This window comes from Palaemon carinicauda, chromosome 8 (genome assembly GCF_036898095.1).
Source record: "Palaemon carinicauda isolate YSFRI2023 chromosome 8, ASM3689809v2, whole genome shotgun sequence".
Taxonomy (NCBI): domain Eukaryota; kingdom Metazoa; phylum Arthropoda; class Malacostraca; order Decapoda; family Palaemonidae; genus Palaemon; species Palaemon carinicauda.
The window spans coordinates 85,918,957-85,938,657 of NC_090732.1; the positions used below are offsets into that span (position 1 = coordinate 85,918,957).

Sequence of the window (19,701 nt, forward strand, 5' to 3'; positions counted from 1 at the left end):
AGGATTTATATAACTAAAGAGTGCAAAAGGTTTATGAGTAGTTTCTGTTTCTACATGGCATAAGAATCTTAGAGAAGTGAGGCTTGCAAAATTCCAGTGATGGTTGTGTATGTGATGATGTCGTCAACATAACTGCCAAGCTATGTGTATGTGCCACATTCCATGAATCATAACTTCTCAGGGATTTGCGCTAGTAGGATAAACTTTTTATTAAAATGTTGCTAATAAAGTGAAGAATAGTTTTTATTGAAATACATTTTTATTCAACTTTAATGTTTTTTTCTGAAAATTCACTCAAACATAGAAAATCGACATTTTTGTTTGCTAAAAGTAAGGTTTAATATTGTTTTACTCAGAAACCAAAATGTTTGTGAAAAAAATTACCCCATACAAAAAAAGTTTCTTTTTTTCTATTAGGATTCTTGATATGTACTGTATATAATGGGGTTTGGACAAATTTTAAAAGACTTATTTAGGAGATATTCATTATAGTCAGATTTTGAGAACCGGATCAATTTCCAGCTATTACAAAGTAGTAGCTTTTGAATGCATGCACTGGTCATGTTCTGCAGTATTAAAATTGCTTTAAATCTACTGTGTGGGCATATATATATATATATATATATATATATATATATATATATATATATATATATATATATATATATATATATATATATATGCATATATATATTATATATATACTGTATGTGTGTGTCTGTACAAACGTGACAAAGCTTGAATAAAAACCTCTGATAATACTTTGGAAGCCTCGAACCCACGTCACGAAGGGTAAGAACTCAAACTAGTGCCTTAGTCCACTATGTGCTAATATAAGGCACCTGCTCAAGGAGTTCATATCCCAGGTGGCATGGGTTCGAGTCTTACCGGCTTTTATCAGAGGTGATATATATATATATATATATATATATATATATATATATATATATATATATATATATATATATATGCAGATATATGTAGGGTGGTCCAAAAGTAGGTGGAGAGTAAATGATTATATTTATTTTGAGATTACATTTGCATACAATTATACAACATTTAATAACACAATTATTGCATTGACAAGTAAATTTTACTGTCACAAATAATATAAAAGCCCTTTAATTTTATTGTGAGCCAAAATACAAAAGCTCTAGAGTTTTAATAACGCAGGTGCTCGAACGGTTTTCCATCATAATTTACACAGCTTTAAGGTCTGCCTTTAATGCTTTGACAATTTTTTTTCCACAAGTCTCTTTGGGTTTTACTTTCTTAAGTGCATCTTTTATGTAATTTTTCAAATCACTGACACTTGGTTTTTCACCATAAAATTTGTCCTTGAATTCGCATTAAAAAAAGAAAATCCTTTGTCGGAAGAGGTCCACCCAATTGACTGGACAGCACGGCCAATCAATTGGATGGACCTCTTCGGCCAATCCATTTCTCAGGAAATGATTAATCGAGATACTCATTGACTGCTCTTGAGTAATGTGGAGGGGCTCCATATTGCTGGAAATAAGGGTCATGTGAATTAGGCTGTTACTGTAACTGTGGAACATCTTAATTTATTAGAATTTCAAGTTACTTATCTCCTGTGACCGTCCCATACAAAATTATTGGTCCAAAAACACCTGAACTTGAAATACCACCCCAAATATTGACACCAGACTGATTTAGTTGTTGTTCTAACGGTAAATGTATGTTCTCACTATGCCAGTAAATGCAGTTATGCCTGTTGATATGACCGCATAATATGAAAGAAGCTTCATCACTCCACATAATGTTATCTAAAATAATGGGATTTTTTTCAATTTCGTTCAGCATCATCACACTAAATTGCATCTGCCTGTCTGGATCATCCTCCAATAAGCCATGAATTACCTGTGGACGATAGTCTTTCAACCCAATCGATTTCAGTATTCGAATAATAGAAGCTCGTGAAATGCTCGATTCCAAAGAGGCTATTCTGGTGGACTTTTTTTTGGACTCGGAAATAAAAGTTTCAGCAACAAGTTGCTTATTATTCTCTGTACAGACTGATTTGGGTCGACCGGTTTTTAGAGCATTAAGGATTGAGCCAGTGGCATCGAATTTGCCACGAATGCGGTAAATGGTTTGTCTCTTTAGGGTATGGGTACTAAATGCTTCAACCCAATTTTTCTAAAGGTTTCAGCATTTTGAGATTTCCAACATTCTTTCAACACCCATTTTCATTCTTCAGTATTTGAATTATTTCCCAATATGGGCTCTCTGAATTATCTCTAAAGAAAAGAGATTAAATTTGAATAATTGTAGTTATAAAATTATCAATAATAAAGAACAAATAATATATTTATAATGAACAGACTTGTAATAATATAAAGGAAACAGAAACCTATTCCACATACCCTCCACCTGCTTTTGTACCACCCTGTATATCTATCTATCTATCTATCTATCTATCTATCTATATTATATATATATATATATATATATATATATATATATATATATATATATATATACATGTATATATATATATATATATATATATATATATATATATATATATATATATATATATATATATATGCGTGTATATATATATATATATACACGCACACACATATATATGTATATACATACATATATATATATATATATATATATATATATATATATATATATATATATATATATATATGTATATATATATATATATATATATATATATATATGTATACATATATGTATATATATATATATATATATATATATATATATATATATTTATACATACACACATATTTGTATATCTATATATACATATATATGCATATATATTTATATATGATTATATATATACATATATATATTTATATATATATATATATATATATATATATATATATATATATATATATATATATTTATATATTATTTATGTATTTATATGTATATATATATATATATATATATATATATATATATATATATATATCATATCTCTTCCTATGCCTAATTATGCAAAGAGCCTCAGATTTTGTTATATATACATAAATACATATATATACACATATATATATCCATATATATACACACATACATATATATATATATACACACACACACACACACATACCTATATATATATATATATATATATATATATATATATATATATATATATATATGTATATATATATATATATATATATATATATATATATCATAATCTCCTCCTATGCCTATTAACGCAAAGGGCCTCAGAATTGGCTAGTTGTCTCTGTCTTGAGCTTTTAAATCAATACTTTTCAATTTATCATCTCCCATTTCACGTTTCGTAGTCCTCAGCCATATAGGCATGGGTCTTCCAACTCTTCTAGTTCCATGTGTAGCTTAGTTGAAAGTTTGGTGAACTGATCTCTCTTGGGGAGTGCAGAGACCATGTCCAAACCATCTCCATCTACCCCTCAGCGTGATATTTACCACATATGGCACTCGAGTAATCCTTGCAGTTTCATTTCTAATCCTGTCCTGACACTTATCTCCCAATATTCTTCTGAGGGCTTTGTTCTGAAATCTATAAAGTCTGTTGGATATTGTTTCATTGTCATACCACGATTTATTTCTATAAAGTAACACCAATCTCACTAACTGATATGTAGCTTGATCTTTATATGTAATTTCAGGTGATTTGATTTCAAAATTTTACTTAATCTACCCATTGTCTCATTTTTTTTTCAGTCTTTCATTAAACTCAAATTCTAAAGATCCTGTAATAGAGATCATAGCTCTTAAATATTTTAATGATTCCACCTCATTAATCCTTTCTCCTGCCAATGATATTTCATCTTCCAATTCATATTCCGGTCTCTTTCTTTTTTTTCATCTTTAGCACAACTTTATGTGATATTTCATGCATTCTGGTAAGCAAGCTTTGCAAATCCAGTGATGTTCTGCAAATAAGGAAAGCATCAGCATGCTTTAGGGCACCTAATTTCCTGTTACCAATCCAGTCCAACCCTTCTCCACCATCCCCGACTGTTCTATGCATTACAAAATCCATGAGGAGGATACACAACATAGGTGACAACACATTCCCTTGGAATACTCCACGGTTAATAATCAATTTCTGCATCAGTTGCATGACTGTATCGAGTATAAAGGATGAATGCTGAGGACAAGATCTTTATCATTCATTCCAAAAGTAACTGATTTAACACACATGAAAATACTATATGTATCTTCTGAAAGATTATCATTCTTTAAAGATTCAAAGTACAGTTTCATCTGCAAATTGCTTTTGAAAGAGTATGGTAAAATAAAACATGAGTATCACAGCCCCTGCTGCAAAATTTCACTGTAGTCAAGAGACCTGAAATCATTAACAAACACATGCATTTTTAAGAAAAGGAAAGGAAGAAGCATTTTGGGAGTGTGAAACTTCAGATGTTAATATGAGTATCAAACAAGCCGCAGATCTTAAAGATCACAAGCTTTTGTTGAACATTGCAGATGAAAATTTTGTTCCAATCGATGTATGATACTATCATTCATGTAGCAAAGTGTACCTCTAGACAGCATCATCGCGAACAAAAGAGAGATAACCAGTAAACCTTCCCGGAAAATGAACCAAGAGAAACACAACAGAGCACTTAGTAAGACAGTTAATTGTCACTGGATACATAATCAAAACAAAGAATGCACAAAAACTGTATGTGTCAGAAGAGTTTTACACCAAAGAAGGCAATGGTTAAACAAGTTTTCGTGTTTTAAGATAAGGCCTAAGAACCTTTTGAGTCAATTTCTAATGACATTACCTTTCTCTGAAGTTTTCAGGTTACCACGATTCTTTTTGGTCTTCTGAATTTGCATATGAGTTTTTGTTTATATAGGGTGAATTCCTGACTACATTCATAATGTAGGTGGAAAATTCCAAATGCCTCATTTTAACTCCCTTTTCCTGACATTGTTTCAAGGTTTTAGTCAGAATTATCTCAGGCTACCCCAGTGACAAGGTTTATGTTCTCTGACTCCAGTTTTATCTCTGGTCCCAATGGTTAAGAATTTATATTACTTTTTTGCCACCAGCCATACATTTCATTCCTAAACATAACAGAGGGTGCGTGGCCCCAATGGTTAAGAATTTATAATACTTTTTTTTTTTTTTTTTTAATCTCGCATTAGTTGCATTGAATATTGTATCTTGTACAGATGGAGACACTCGCCACTCAACTTTTTCACTTGTTGGCTTTGAAGTACCACAATACAAAGTTCTAAAAATTATTGTTTTCACCTGAAATACTCCCTTAGAAATTTAGAGGCTGAGGAAGTTTTGGGCATATTGAGTGTGTAAAAATTTGTTTACGGGAGATGCAGTGCCTCCTCTTTAATCTGTGATTTAATTTTTGATGAGTAATCATTTGCTAAATCTTCAGCATCATCTGCTAAAATACAGTGGGAATATAATATAGCCCCTTGTTTGTTTATTGAATTGGTTGTTTTTAAACCATTACAAAAATAATGTGAAGGTTTTCCAGTAACTTTTGAGAGAATATGTAGTACCCTCAATCCCTACCTTCTGGAGGTACACACTATATCTGGATTTAATAAGATTCTAAAGGCTTACTTAACACTCTTTTGTATTTCTCTCTGTTAATTTTTAGGGATATTTTATTGATTGTCACTTTTGTTCGCGATGATGTCTTGAGGTACGTTTTGCTAAACGAATGATGGTATCATACATTGATTGGAACCAAATATTCATCTGCTATGTTCAACAAACGCTAATGGTCTTAAGAAGATTTGCTGCTGGTATGATACTCATCTCACCATCTGAAAATTCACTCTTCGTAAGTGCTTCTTCCTTTCCTTTGACTTTTTTCCTTCCTAGTTTACAAAAGATACAAGGTTTCTCAAAAATACTTGTGTTTGTTACGGATTTCAGAAAGGTGTCTGTTGAAATATTCAACAGTAATGTGTACACAGGGGTGCGTGCTCTAGAAGCCTCTGATATTGTTTTCTTGACTGCAGCAAAATTTTTGCTGTAGTACACCTATGATACCCATATTTGGTTTTACAATACTCTTTTAGAGTGGATTTTCATATGAAACTTTAATTTGTTCTTGCAGAAGACACGTACTGTATAGTGTTTTCTTAACACTTGCTACAGTCATGCAAACTGAAACATAAATTGTGTGTGTGTGTGTGTGTATATATATATATATATATATATATATATATATATATATATATATATATATATATATATATATATATATATATATATATATTTATATTTATATTTTATATTTATAAAATCATCTCTGATGAAACCTTGGAAGACTTGAACCCATGTTACCTGTGGTTTGAACTCCTCAAGCAGGAGCCTTACATTAGTATATAGTGGACAAAGGCACCTGCTTGAGTTCATACCCCTAGTGACATGGGTTCGAGGCTTCCAAGGTATTATCAGAGGTTTTTATCAAAGGCTATGACATGTTTCTACACAGACAAACACACATGCACATATGTATTATTATATATATATATATATATATATATATATATATATATATATATATATATATATATATATATATATACATTTCTGTATATATATATATATATATATATATATATATATATATATATATATATATATATATATATATATATATATATATATATATATATATATATATATATATATATAATAGATGTGTGCATGTGCCGAAACAGTAGTTTTGAAGAACTTTTTTTTTTATCTCAGAGCATGAGTAGTGTATGCATTTCAGAACTACTTTAATTCCTGTAAATTGACCCAGTTATCAAAATCTGACTATAATGGGTATTTCATAGATATAATCCTTAAGATCTGTCCAAACCCCATCAAATTAAACATATTCTGAATCCTAATAAAAAAGGCAACTTTTTTTTGTATAGGGTATTTTTATTTATAAACATTTGGTTTTTGAGTAAACCAACGTTAAAAGTGACATTAGCAAACAGGAATGTCGATTGTCTATGTTTTGAGTGAAATTTTCAGAAAAAACATTTTACCATTTACCATTGAGTAAAAATGTATACAAATAAAAAATATTCTTCATTTTTTAGCAATATTTTAATAAGAAGTTCATCCTTCTAGCACCAATACCTGAGAAGTTTTGATTCATTGAATGTGGCAAGTAGACATTGCTTGATGGCCATGTAAAAAATATTCTTCATTTTTAGCAACATTTAAATAAAAAGTTCATCTTTCTAGCACAAATACCTGAGAAGTTATGATTTATGGAATGTGGCAAGTACACATAGCTTGATGGCCCTGTTGATGACATCATCACATACACACCCATACTGGAATTTTGTAAGACTAATTTTTCTAAGACTCTTTTGCCATGTACAGACAGAAATTACTCATAAACCTTAAGCAATCGTTGGGGTAAATAAATCTACCCTGGCTCTAGGACAAATAGGGCTCTGGTATGCACAGGAGATAATTGTGAAACCTATGCTCCCACAAAAACAGTTCTCTTCTGTGTAGTTGTGTCCTCCTACAGGTGGAACGGTAAAAGAAGATCTCCTTCAGCAAAATCTTACAGGAGAACTTCCTCATGCATGTGCGCCCATTAGTTTTAAGCTGTGATCATGCTGCTGCAGGAGGAAGGTTAGAAGATCTGTGCACCTTCACCAGTTCGCAAGCCCTCATATGCTCGCTCTTATGTACACACCCAGTGGTACTCCTGTGCATGCTCACTCACCTACAGGAGGAAGGATAGAAGAATATCTTCAATGTACTCTTATGGAAGAATAACGTTACCTGTTCGTACACCCTAAAGCCTTTCTTTGCTCCCGTGCCCACATATGGGAGTATGCCTTCTTGTGCCTGCACCCACAAGTTCTCTCCTGAAGGCACTTGTACTCTTACAAGAGGAAGGATGGAGAATCTCCTTCAAAACACCTCTAAGGGAGCAGGGCCTTAACTGTTTGTATGCCTTATAAATCTATCCTGTAATTTTGCTTTCCGAAGAGTTCTTATCTGTGCACACTCCTATAGGGTGAAGGATAGAAGTTCTTGGATGTCCTTAGCTGTTTGCTTGTCCCAGCACACTCGTATGGGAGCGTATCCTCATTGGTTCGCACTCATGGCCACGAGTTTACTCATGCGCGCGCACACTCCTATAGGAGTGATCCCTCACTTGTTTGTGGGCCATTGAGCACTCCTACAATAGCAGGCCTTCAACTGATTATGCAAGCCCTCCTACAGCTGTGCACCCTCACCTCCACACTCACGCCCTCACCTCTACACCCACCTCTTCTCAGGGCTCACAATTGCCTTCTTGTAAGGCAAGAAAGTTGATAATTCTATGTTTGCCAGTGCTTTAAGCGAGGTGAGAGAACACTTACCTGGAACATTTCTTTGGTTGCAGTACAGCTGTTCACGCTGGGGGATGTGATCTCTGGCTACCTGTGCTCTTTTCTCGCAAGAGCTAACATGAGCTCTGACAATACTTTCTCCCCTTTCAAGTTGACCCCTCTCTCGAAATAAACCAGTAGTTCACATCTGTTGCAGTTTGGCCATTCTGAGGCGCAGAAAAAAGTTTCTCTGTCAATATGTAAGTTTTGCCTCTTGCCAAAAGTCATTTTACAATAATAATGTAAAAAAAATGCCTGGAAAAAAGTTGAAGAAATATGCTGAAAAGCTCATGCCAATTATGTTTCAGACTAGGGTTTTTGGTGGATTTCCAAGTCTTTAGCAATTCGTAAACATGAGTTAGTCTTCCCTCTGGTCGTAAAATTCAAATTTCTACACCAAGACCTCCCATTTCATTTCGCTCCCCACTATTTACAACCGATGCAAACGAAAGGGAAAAGGCTCTATTATAAGTTTGTGTGTATATACGAATTACAACTTGGTTTCAATTAATAACATTCTCTCTCTCTCTCTCTCTCTCTCTCTCTCTCTCTCTCTCTCTCTCTCTCTCTCTCTCTCTCTCTCTCTCTCTCATATATATATATATATATATATATATATATATATATATATATATATATATATATATATATATATATATATATATATATATATATATATAATGTGGGGGATACCTTTAGTGAAAGGGTTTGTGTATCGCCATATCGCCATGATGAGCAAAGCTTTGCTAGTCAGGGTCATTCATACTATAATCCGTCAATTTTTCAAAGTCCTCTGTGGTGGGGCCAGGTAGAAAGTACAGTACACAATTGTCAGATCTAAGTGTAAAATCCTTTACATGCTTTCCGCAGAGATATTCCTTATTGGGAAAATTTACTTAAGACCTTGGGTGTCGCCAGAAAAGATTTGCGTCTTAAGTACACTATTTACTTATCTATTTATCTCAATTCCTGAATTTTATTTACTCATCATCATATGTTATCACGCCTATGTCAAACTTACAGAAGTGTGCTGTTATTTGCCTCTGAGGATTTGATCTGAGCAATGAGGGCCCAGTGGGCATCCTCGTAGGATGTGCTCCATTGTTTTGTGGTGTTGCCACACATGGGCATTCAGGGATGGTGGCTAATCCCCATTTGTGTCGGTTATCTTCAGTTTTGCCCACTTTTACCCTTGCTCTGTTTACAGTTACCCAGTCCTTCCAGGCGAGGACTGTCCTGTTGTCCCAGCCTTCGTTTGGGCAGGTCAGTGCCTCACTGGATGGCCATTGGTCACTTTTCTAGCCTCTGATTAGCTGCCTGGATTGGTTCTAGTCTATTCACTGTTGCGAAGCTTTTGCAGGGATTTCAATCTTCACCTTGCTTCCTGATGGTTGTGGAGTTGAGGGCTAGGGTTATTAAAATGTTTATTCCAGCAGTTTTTGGTAGCGTTTCTTGACGGATATGGGGTGGTCGGATACCGGCTATTTTATATAAAGATGGTATAGTTGTTGATTTCAGGGTACTAGTAATAATGCAACATCACTTACTTAGCAGTGGGTGTACTTCATGCGCATGTCATGATCTTTCTCACACTGGTGCACAGTACTCCGCAGTAGAGTAACAAAGTGCTAGGGTTGTTTGTCTCAGAGTCTCAAGATGTTCCCCAGTTGATGTTGATTACTTTGCTGAGGAGGTTGCACCTAGTTGCTACTCTGTTTGTTTTTATTTGTGTGCTCTTTAAAGGAGAGCGTTTTGTCAAGAATGACTCCCAAGTAGACTGGGCAGGGGTGATTTTCCAGGTCTTTATCACCCATTTGATCTTTACCTATTATATTAATTTTCATCAATACATAATTCATCAACTTTCTTCAAAGGCTATGCATATACAAAACTCTGATACATCTTTTGCCTGGTAAAGTCTAAAGACCATTTATTACTTGAATCATGCTTATAATAATGCAAGTTGTCGTCATCAGAGGATATTGTATCTGTTTAGCATATACTGTAGGTAGTAAGTTGACCAGGGCCCCAGCCACCCGTTGAGATACTACCACTAGAGTTATGGAGTATTTGATTGGCCAGACAGTACTACATTGGAGCCTTCTCTCTGGTTACGGTTCATTTTCCTTTTACCTACACATACACCGAATAATCTGGCCTAGTCTTTACATATTCTCCTCTGCCCTCATACACCTGACAACACTGAGATTACTAAACGATTCTTCTCTCAAGGGGTTAACGACTGCATTGTAATTCTTCAGTGACCACATTCCTCTTGGTAAGGGTAGGAGAGACTCTTTAGCTATGCTCAGCAGCTCTTCTAGGAGAGAGACACTCCAAAATCAAACCCCTGTTCTCTAGTCTTGGGTAGTGCCATAGCCTCTGTACCATGGCCTTCCACTGTCTTGGGTTAGAGTTCTCTTGCATGAGGGCACACTCAGGCGCACTATTCTAGCTAATTTCTCTTCCTTTTGTTTTGTTAAAGTTTTTATAGTTTATTTTGGAAATCTTTATTTTAATGTTATTGTTCTTAAAATTTTCTATTTTTCCTTGTTTCCTTTCTTCAATGAGATATTTTCCCTGTTGGAGCCCCGGAGCTTATAGCATCCTGCTTTTCCAACTAGGGTTGTAGCTTAGCAAATAATGATAATAATAATAATAATGATAATAATAATGATAATAATAATACTACTAACACTGTAGTTTTGGTTGGACAAGGTTTCTTTTAATCATATAATTGGATGTTCTTTATATTTTGCCATTTTTTTTTTTTTTTTTTTTTTTGTGAATAAAAATAACTGCAAAGATAGAACGTAATCTTTATTTATTAAGAACGGACGACCGTTTACTTTTGCATATCAGAAACCTATTTTCTGGTCACCTTTTGAAGATATTCTCTACTTCCACTAAAACTAATATTTTCTTTCATTGCTATGAGCACTTTATTGAGAGTAGGACTTCCTTTCTGATCATAGAAACCAAGAATATTTCTTCACAGAACATTTTCATCAGTCAGTTTTTTTTTTTTTTTTTTTTTTTTTTTTTTTTTTTTTTTTTTTGTTTGAATCGAGATTTCAATATATTTTCTGTCTCTTGTGTCCATGTTAGTCTTCCTATAGTAAATTCTGAGATTATTTTGCTTCAGCTGCTCTTTGGATAGCCTTCAAAACATCTATTAAAGGATTTCCTAATTTTACTAAAATGAAATATTTCATCGAACATTATAGACTATTTCCTTGGCCTCGGGCAATAGCTGAAGGTGTTTGGTGAGTCATTTGGACTGTCCATTGTTGTCACTGTGGGTGATCAAGAGTGATTAGCCTTTAATGACATTGAACACGACCTTTTAAATCCCATAGTACTCTTGCAATCAGATCTGGGAACACTGGGCAAAAGTATGCGACATCTACATTCTTAAAATGGAACTTGGGTTTTAACTAATAATTTATGAAATACGATATATTCAATATATCTACTAAAAGCAAAATAGACTAATTGACGCTACTATGATCACCACAACATAAAATTGTCACTGCATGTTATCTGTACAAGCCACACCACAGTGGCCTGTATATTGGTTTGCTGTTAGCGATCAGATCAAAATCTCCCACCATCACCAATCCAAGGTGGTCAGCATGGTCAACAAACTTTTTATTTGATTCAGCACATGAAATGGAAAACTATTAAAAGAACACCAAAAACCTAATAAATTAAAGGTTGGAAATTAGGATAAAATCCAAGAGAGATGAAATAAAATAAGTAGAACTATCCAAAATAATAAATAAACTAAAAGGCCAAGACATTTGTAAACACAATAAAACCAAATTCGAGGAAACACTAAAGAAAGAAAGAAGCGTTAAGTTAATGAAAAGAAGGCTTGGAACAGGGTGCCAACAGATATTGACTTTAAATGATGAAAAATTGAAATATAACAAAAGAGATTGAGTGATAAAAACTGCAGAGGATTTCTATACAATGTTATACAATAGTGATAAAAGAAATAACTTTGCCAATAGAAATAATGTAACACCTGTGCCGATACCAAAAGTAACATTAGAAGTAAAGAAAGCATTAAAAGTTATGAAAAAATGCAAAGTAGCAGGAGAAGATGACCTCAAAATTTATACAATGATAGATAGTGGTGATTTCATAGCACTGAAACTTACTGAACTTTACTTAAAATGTCTGCAAGAATACTCTATACACCTGCTGCTTGGAAAAACTATCACTATATTAATTCACACACAAAAAGGAAGATACAGAAAACCTGTAGAATTACCGCCCAATAATTTTACTCCGTAATAAATAAGATATTTAAAAAGATCATTTTAGGCCGAATAGAGAGAGCTAGACTTTAATCAAACAACTGACCATATCCTTGTAATTAACCAGTTAATGGGAAAGTCTACAGAGTATGACAAACCCCTGTATAGCATTTATAGACTACTAGTTTACCCAAGCCATCGAATTGATGGCTAAATATTTAGCTAGATGTGCACACACACCTAGATTCAGCCATCCCCACCACCCCCACCTTTCCTAACTACAATCCAGCAGTTTTGCAATTTGTGGGAGATTGCGGTTTTTAAGAGTAAATGGTCCCTTCGAAAGATCAATGAATTTAATTTTTCATTTATCGTGGATATATATATATATATATATATATATATATATATATATATATATATATATATATATATATATATATATGTGTGTGTGTGTGTGTGTGTGTGTGTATATATGTATAAAATTTTATGTATATATATATATATATATATATATATATATATATATATATATATATATATATATATATATATGTATGTATATATAATATATATATATATAATAATGAACAAGTAACTGACTATATATATAGATGTATATATATTACTTACGTATCAAATTCATAAGAAGAGGTAGTATCTATACCCTGGTAAAGGGAGGTACCCCATGAATATGAAAAAAAAACGTCTAAATGTGCAAAATTTATCATTAATCGAATGCCAAGTAACAAACTACCAATTAGCTACGATGGTGAAGATGGGTTGATTTCAATTTTAAGTACAAAACACCTGAATTCGACAGGTATAAGTACAGAAGAATTGTCATTGACTTTTATCTTTCTTCGTGGCCAAGTGGATTAGTCACTGTCTATACAAGCTTGCCGACCAGGGTTCGATTCCCGGCCGGACACAAGCTCTTGTCTTTGTGTGATTTCGCCTGGGGCTCTGATCCCGAGGTCGTTAAGAGAATCCAGACATTAATGTATCAAAAATATATATGGCTTATTTGAATATGAAAAACAAGTCTAAATGTGCAAAATTTATCATTAATCGAATGCCAAGTAACAAACTACCAATTAGCTACGATGGTGAAGATGTGTTGATTTCAATTCTAAGTACAAAACACCTGAATTCGACAGGTATAAGTACAGAAGAATTGTCATTGACTTTAATCTTTCTTCATGGCCAAGTGGATTAGTCACTGTCTATACAAGCTTGCCGACCAGGGTTCGATTCCCGGCCGGACACAAGCTCTTGTCTTTGTGTGATTTCGCCTGGGGCTCTGATCCCGAGGTCGTTAAGAGAATCCAGACATTAATGTATCAAAAATATATATGGCTTATTTGAATATGAAAAACACGTCTAAATATGCAAAATTTATCATATATATATATATATATATATATATATATATATATATATATATATATATATATTAGCCACAATGGCATTTAATACCAAATTCTGTCATGGGAATGTACATCCACTGGAATTAATTTATGGTAATAGCTTCGGTCTGGGAAGTGATTCGAACCCCTGCCTATTCAGCCAAAACTATGCCTGCGATGACTACCAGCTGAGCTATCATGAAAGATGTAAGTATATGATAAGCCACCGTACGTATTCCTGTCGATTTCAGGAAACAGGTAATAGACTTGAAATAAACACATCTCTACCATTATAGCTGAATTGTGAGTTTGCGACACGTGGTTATTCAAGATGAATATATATCTGTCGTTACTTACAATAACGACATGGGAAATCAATTGTTAATGAATATCTATGTTCATATTGTATATGGAAAATGTTCTTTTATATTACATTGCGTTAAGTGGAAATGTGCAGGTTTCTGTACAAATGAAGGTTTTGTTTATATTTAATTGTAATAACCATTGTTACCAAGGAATATTGTCTTGTGAATAGTTGTATAAGTGGTTAACAATGCGATGTAAGTTGTTTGAATAGTTTCGTTCGGTTTGCGTTGAATAGTTGGTTTCTTTCATTTGTTATTTTCTTTGTCGTGGGCGAACGAAGCAGAAGTCATGACTTTGGGAGAGAGAGCGAACGCATTATGTTTACGACAAAGGCAGCAGAGGTAAATCGGGACAGTTGCTGCCTGTCACTTCTCAACGCTTGTAGTGTAATCTTCAGTGGACTTAATCAGGATGAAGAGAATTTCATTTGATTAACGAAGCCGTTCCTTCCCAGCATTTAATGAAGTTGATGAATTAATCAACCGAAGTTTGGATGAGTATCATATAATATTTAGTTACCTTGGATGGGATAATTCGCTAGGGATATGCATATCTGTGCGTGGGATTCCGTGACTGGGTAAAATCAAATATTTATATGTGGTATCGTGGTTCACCCGTGCCTATTTGTAATCCGAACTCGGTAAGAACTTCATATGAAACCAAGTAAGTAATAATTGGGGCAAAACCTCAATAGAATATAGTATGACCATTTATCTTTGTAACACAACGCAATGAATTCCTAATGTAGAGAAAGGGTCTTGAGTTCTCTTAACGAATCTGGTAATTAGTAATTTTGTGAATGACTGAAGTCATTATATGTTGTTGCTTGTTTGACCCTAATAAGTAACGATAATATCACTAACACTCGTGATTTCAATCAATATAAATATCAACCAGAATGGCATTTAATACCAAATTCTATCTTTGGAATATATATCCACTGGCATTCATTAGATAGAATAGTTTGCCCTCAAGCAAAATCCACACACACACACACACACACACATATATATATATATATATATATATATATATATAATATTACATATATATAATATTACATATATATATATATATATATATATATATATATATATATATATATATATATATATATATATATATATATATATTAGCCATAATGGCATTTAATACCGAATTCTGTCATGGGAATGTACATCCACTGGAATTAATTTATGGTAATAGCTTCGGGCTGGGAAGTGATTCGAACCCCTGCCTATTCAGCCAAAACTATGCCTGCGATGACTCTACCAGCTGAGCTATCATGAAAGATGTAAGTATATGACAAGCCACCATACGTATTCCTGTCGAATTCAGGAATCGGGTAATAGACTTGAAATAAACACATCTCTACCATTATAGCTGAATTGTGAGTTTGCGACACGTGGTTATTCAAGATGAATATATATCACTAACACTCGTGATTTCAATCAATATAAATATCAACCACAATGGCATTTAATACCGAATTCTATCTTGGGAATATATATCCACTGGCGTACATTTATGGTAATAGCTTCTGGCTGGACAGAGATTCGAACCGCTGCCACTCAGCTGAAACCATGCTTGTGATGACTATCAACTGAGCTATCAAGGGAGATATAAGTTTATGACAAGTCACCGTACATATTCCTGTCGAATTCAGGAGTCTGTTCTTATACTTGAAATAAACCCATCTCCACCATGATCGTTGAATTGTGAGTTCGCAACACATGGTTATTTATGACGAATATATATCATTAACACTCGTGATTTCAATCAGAGTAAATATCAACCACAATGGCATGTAATACCGAATTCTATCTTGGGAATATATGTTCACTGGAATTAATTTATGTTAATAGCTTCTGGCTGGGCAGAGATTTATACCCCTGCCTATTCAGCAGAAACCATGCCTGCAAGGACTCTACCAACTTAGCTATCAAGAGAGATATAAGTTTATGACAAGTCACCGTACATATTCCTGTTGAATTCAGGAATCTGCTCATAGGCTTGAAATAAACATATCTCCAACATGATAGCCGAATCGTAAGATTGCAACTCGTGGTTATTTATGATGAATATATATCACTAACTCGTAATTTTAATCATCTTCTCTTATGCCTATTGACGCAAAGGGCCTCAGATTTTGCCAGTCGTCTCTATCTTGACCTTTTAAATTGATATTTATTCATTCATTATCTCTTACTTTAGGCTTCATAGTCCTTAGCCATGTAAGCCTGGGTCTTCCAACTCTTCTAGTGGCTTGTGGAGTCCAGTTGAAAGTTTGGTAAACTAATCTCTCTTGGGGAGTGTGAAGAGCATGCCTAAACAATCTCCATCTACCCCTCACCATGATCTCATTTCCATAAGGCACTCGAGTAATATCTCTTATAGTTTCATTTTTTTAATCCTGTCTTGCCATTTAATTCCCAACATTTTTCTCAGGGCTTTGTTTCATTGTCGTCATACCATGACTCATGTCCACACAGTAACACTGATCTTATTAAACTGATATACAGTCTGATTTTTTTATTATGTAATTTCAGGCGATTTGATTTCCAAATTCTACTTACCCTAGCCATTGTTTGATTTGCTTTTCTCGATCTTTCATTAAACACAAATTCTAAAGATCCTGCATTAGAGATCATAGTTTCTAATCTTTTAAATGATTCCACCTCATCAATCCTTTTTCCTTCCAATGATATTTCATCTTCCATAGCATATTTCGTTCTTATTATCTCTGTCTTTTTTTTTCTACTTATCTTGAGCTCAACCTCATGTAATATTTCATGCATTCTGGTAAGCAGGTTTTGCAAGGCCTGTGGTGTTCTGGTTATAAGAACAGCATCAGCAGCATACTGTAGGTCAGCTAATTTCTTGTTATCAATCCAGTTCAATCCTTCTCCACTATCCCTAAATGTTCTATGCATTATAACATTCATGAGGAGGATAAACAACATAGCTGACTACCCATTCCCTTGGAGTACTCCACTTCTCTAGGAATTCATTTGACAGGACTCCACTAACATTAACTTTGCACTTGCTATGCTCAAGAAAAGACTTAATGAAATTTGCATAATTAAGACGAACTCCATAATAACGTATGAATCTCCACAAAATTGGCTGGGTCACACTATCAAAGGCTTTTCATAGTCCACAGATACCATCAAAAGTGGATTTCTATATTCTACATATTGCTGTATCACATGTCTTAAAATGAAAATTTGGTCAGTACAACCTCTATCTTTTCTAAATCCTTCTTGTTCATCTCTCAGCTTTTCATCAATCTTTCTCTCCAGTCTCTTTTGAATGAGCATACTATATATCTTCATGACATCTGACGTAAGTGTGATGCCTCTGTAATTATTGCAGTCAGTCAGATTTTTTTTTTTCATCAACCCCCCCTAGCTCCCATTCATCAGGTTCTGCCTCTTCAGGCCACATTCTACAAAATAATCTTGTAAGTATTCTGGGAATCACTTCATTTTCGGTCAATATAATCTCAGCAGTTATTCTAACGTATCCTGGGGCTTTCCATCTCTTTAGTTTTTTAATGATAGCTTCGACTTCAAATACACTGAATTCATTCATAGGCACATCAAGGTCTTACTCAGCTTCAGGTACATCAATCAAATTATTCCCTTCATATCTCCTATTCATGACCTCACTAAAGTTTTCCAACCAACGTTGCCTCTCTTCATCTTCTGTTGTTATAACAATTCGGGGAGTGACTATGTGTAAGAATTGCTCCTAGAATTATTAATGAATAAAGATATACCAAAATTAATTTTTATTAGAACCTTTGCAGGTGACACATTATGTCTCTGGCCACAAGCCACAGGTTGGGGACCAGTGGCCTAGACTATTGAAATGAAACGAAATGGGGTATTATAAATTTGTAGGATAGGTATCAACTTTTTAGCCAGCTTTGAAATGAAGTCAGATGAACCCCAGTTGAGTATATAATAAATTTTATTAAAATTCTGTTATTCCTTTTGTTGCAGAACTCTAGAGGAATTGCAGAAAGTTGAGTGGGAGCATGTTGGCAAAGTGTCCAAAATATGGATATATCCGGTGAAGTCATGTGCTGGAGTCCCTCTGAAGAAGGGACAAACTGGACCCCTTGGGTTAATGGATGGTAAAGTGAGAGACAGGTATGTTAAAAAGCATTGGCTATTGCTTTGCATAATTCTTTTTATGGTATTTTATTTTTTTATGCAGTTGTATTTATATTAAGATAGGAATTTTATTCTTCAATAGAGTACTGTATTGAATTATAGGATATTTGGTGGAATGCCATGTATGGGTAAGGTAATTGAAGGTTAGGAATTCAGTGATAAGAGAACCTGCTAGTTTTGTTTAGCACAGTGAGCTTTCTTATTTTGATCCATGCATTGGAAGATATAGTCTAGTAGGAAGATAGTGTTCCTATGCACCCCCATGATACATTTTTCTAACTTGCATTTTTACAATCCCTGAGGTCTGTTGGAATGGAATTTCCTTTGTTCCCATTCCCAAAAATGTCCCATGTGGTCGTTTAGCCGTTTTGGTCTGCCATCGTGGATTTCTTAGGATGTAAAAGTTAGGGGTAGGGGCAATATAAAGGACATTTTTACATAGAAAGAAATTAATAACAGGTACAAATTAGGTATCACTAGAAAAGTTACAGCCTGTGCCATCACAAATAACTCATTAACTATTCAATTAGGTCATTGCTGACATCATCATGGGTCAAAAGATCAAGTCAAGGACCCAAAGGTAGAATATTACACCATTTTTCATTGTTATATGCACGGTACCTCTCTAACTAACCCTATTATTTACAAATTTGCCGGGGAGAAGTAGTAAATATATTGGCGGTTTTTTTTAAACTACCACAAATCATGGAACCTATGTACATCATTAAACCTCTGTAAAAATGCATGAAAATGTTAAAAAAATGCATTTTTGAAATGAATTTATTGTAAAATTGCAAATTGACAAATCTTGTTTCTGTGCCTCTTTTTAATGGTATAAAGGCTTTACATGGTCCAAAGGGTCCTTGAATACAGTCCCTGTATCATTATCTTGGTACTTTCCCTTCCACTCATTCCTATAGCTAATTGATGTGCAAACATATTACATACGGGTCGGAGTAACACGAGTTAACATAAGGCACAGACCCAAAACTGGTTAATATTGAAACTTTATGATGACTGCCAAAAGTCTCTATGTTCATATTTGGATCTAGCCTTCATAATCACTGGGATGATCTTTAAAAT

General features: G+C 33.9%; 1 protein-coding gene across 1 annotated transcript in view; it reads left to right on the forward strand.

Moving 5' to 3' along the window:
• The window catches only part of LOC137645792 (mitochondrial amidoxime reducing component 2-like), a 331,716-nt gene that overhangs the window by 142,503 nt on the left and 169,512 nt on the right, over nucleotides 1-19,701 (forward strand). Inside the window, exon 3 of the mRNA XM_068378732.1 lies at nucleotides 18,445-18,594. Within this exon, the coding sequence (XP_068234833.1) occupies nucleotides 18,445-18,594 (150 nt within the window). The remainder of the gene's footprint in view (nucleotides 1-18,444; nucleotides 18,595-19,701) is intronic.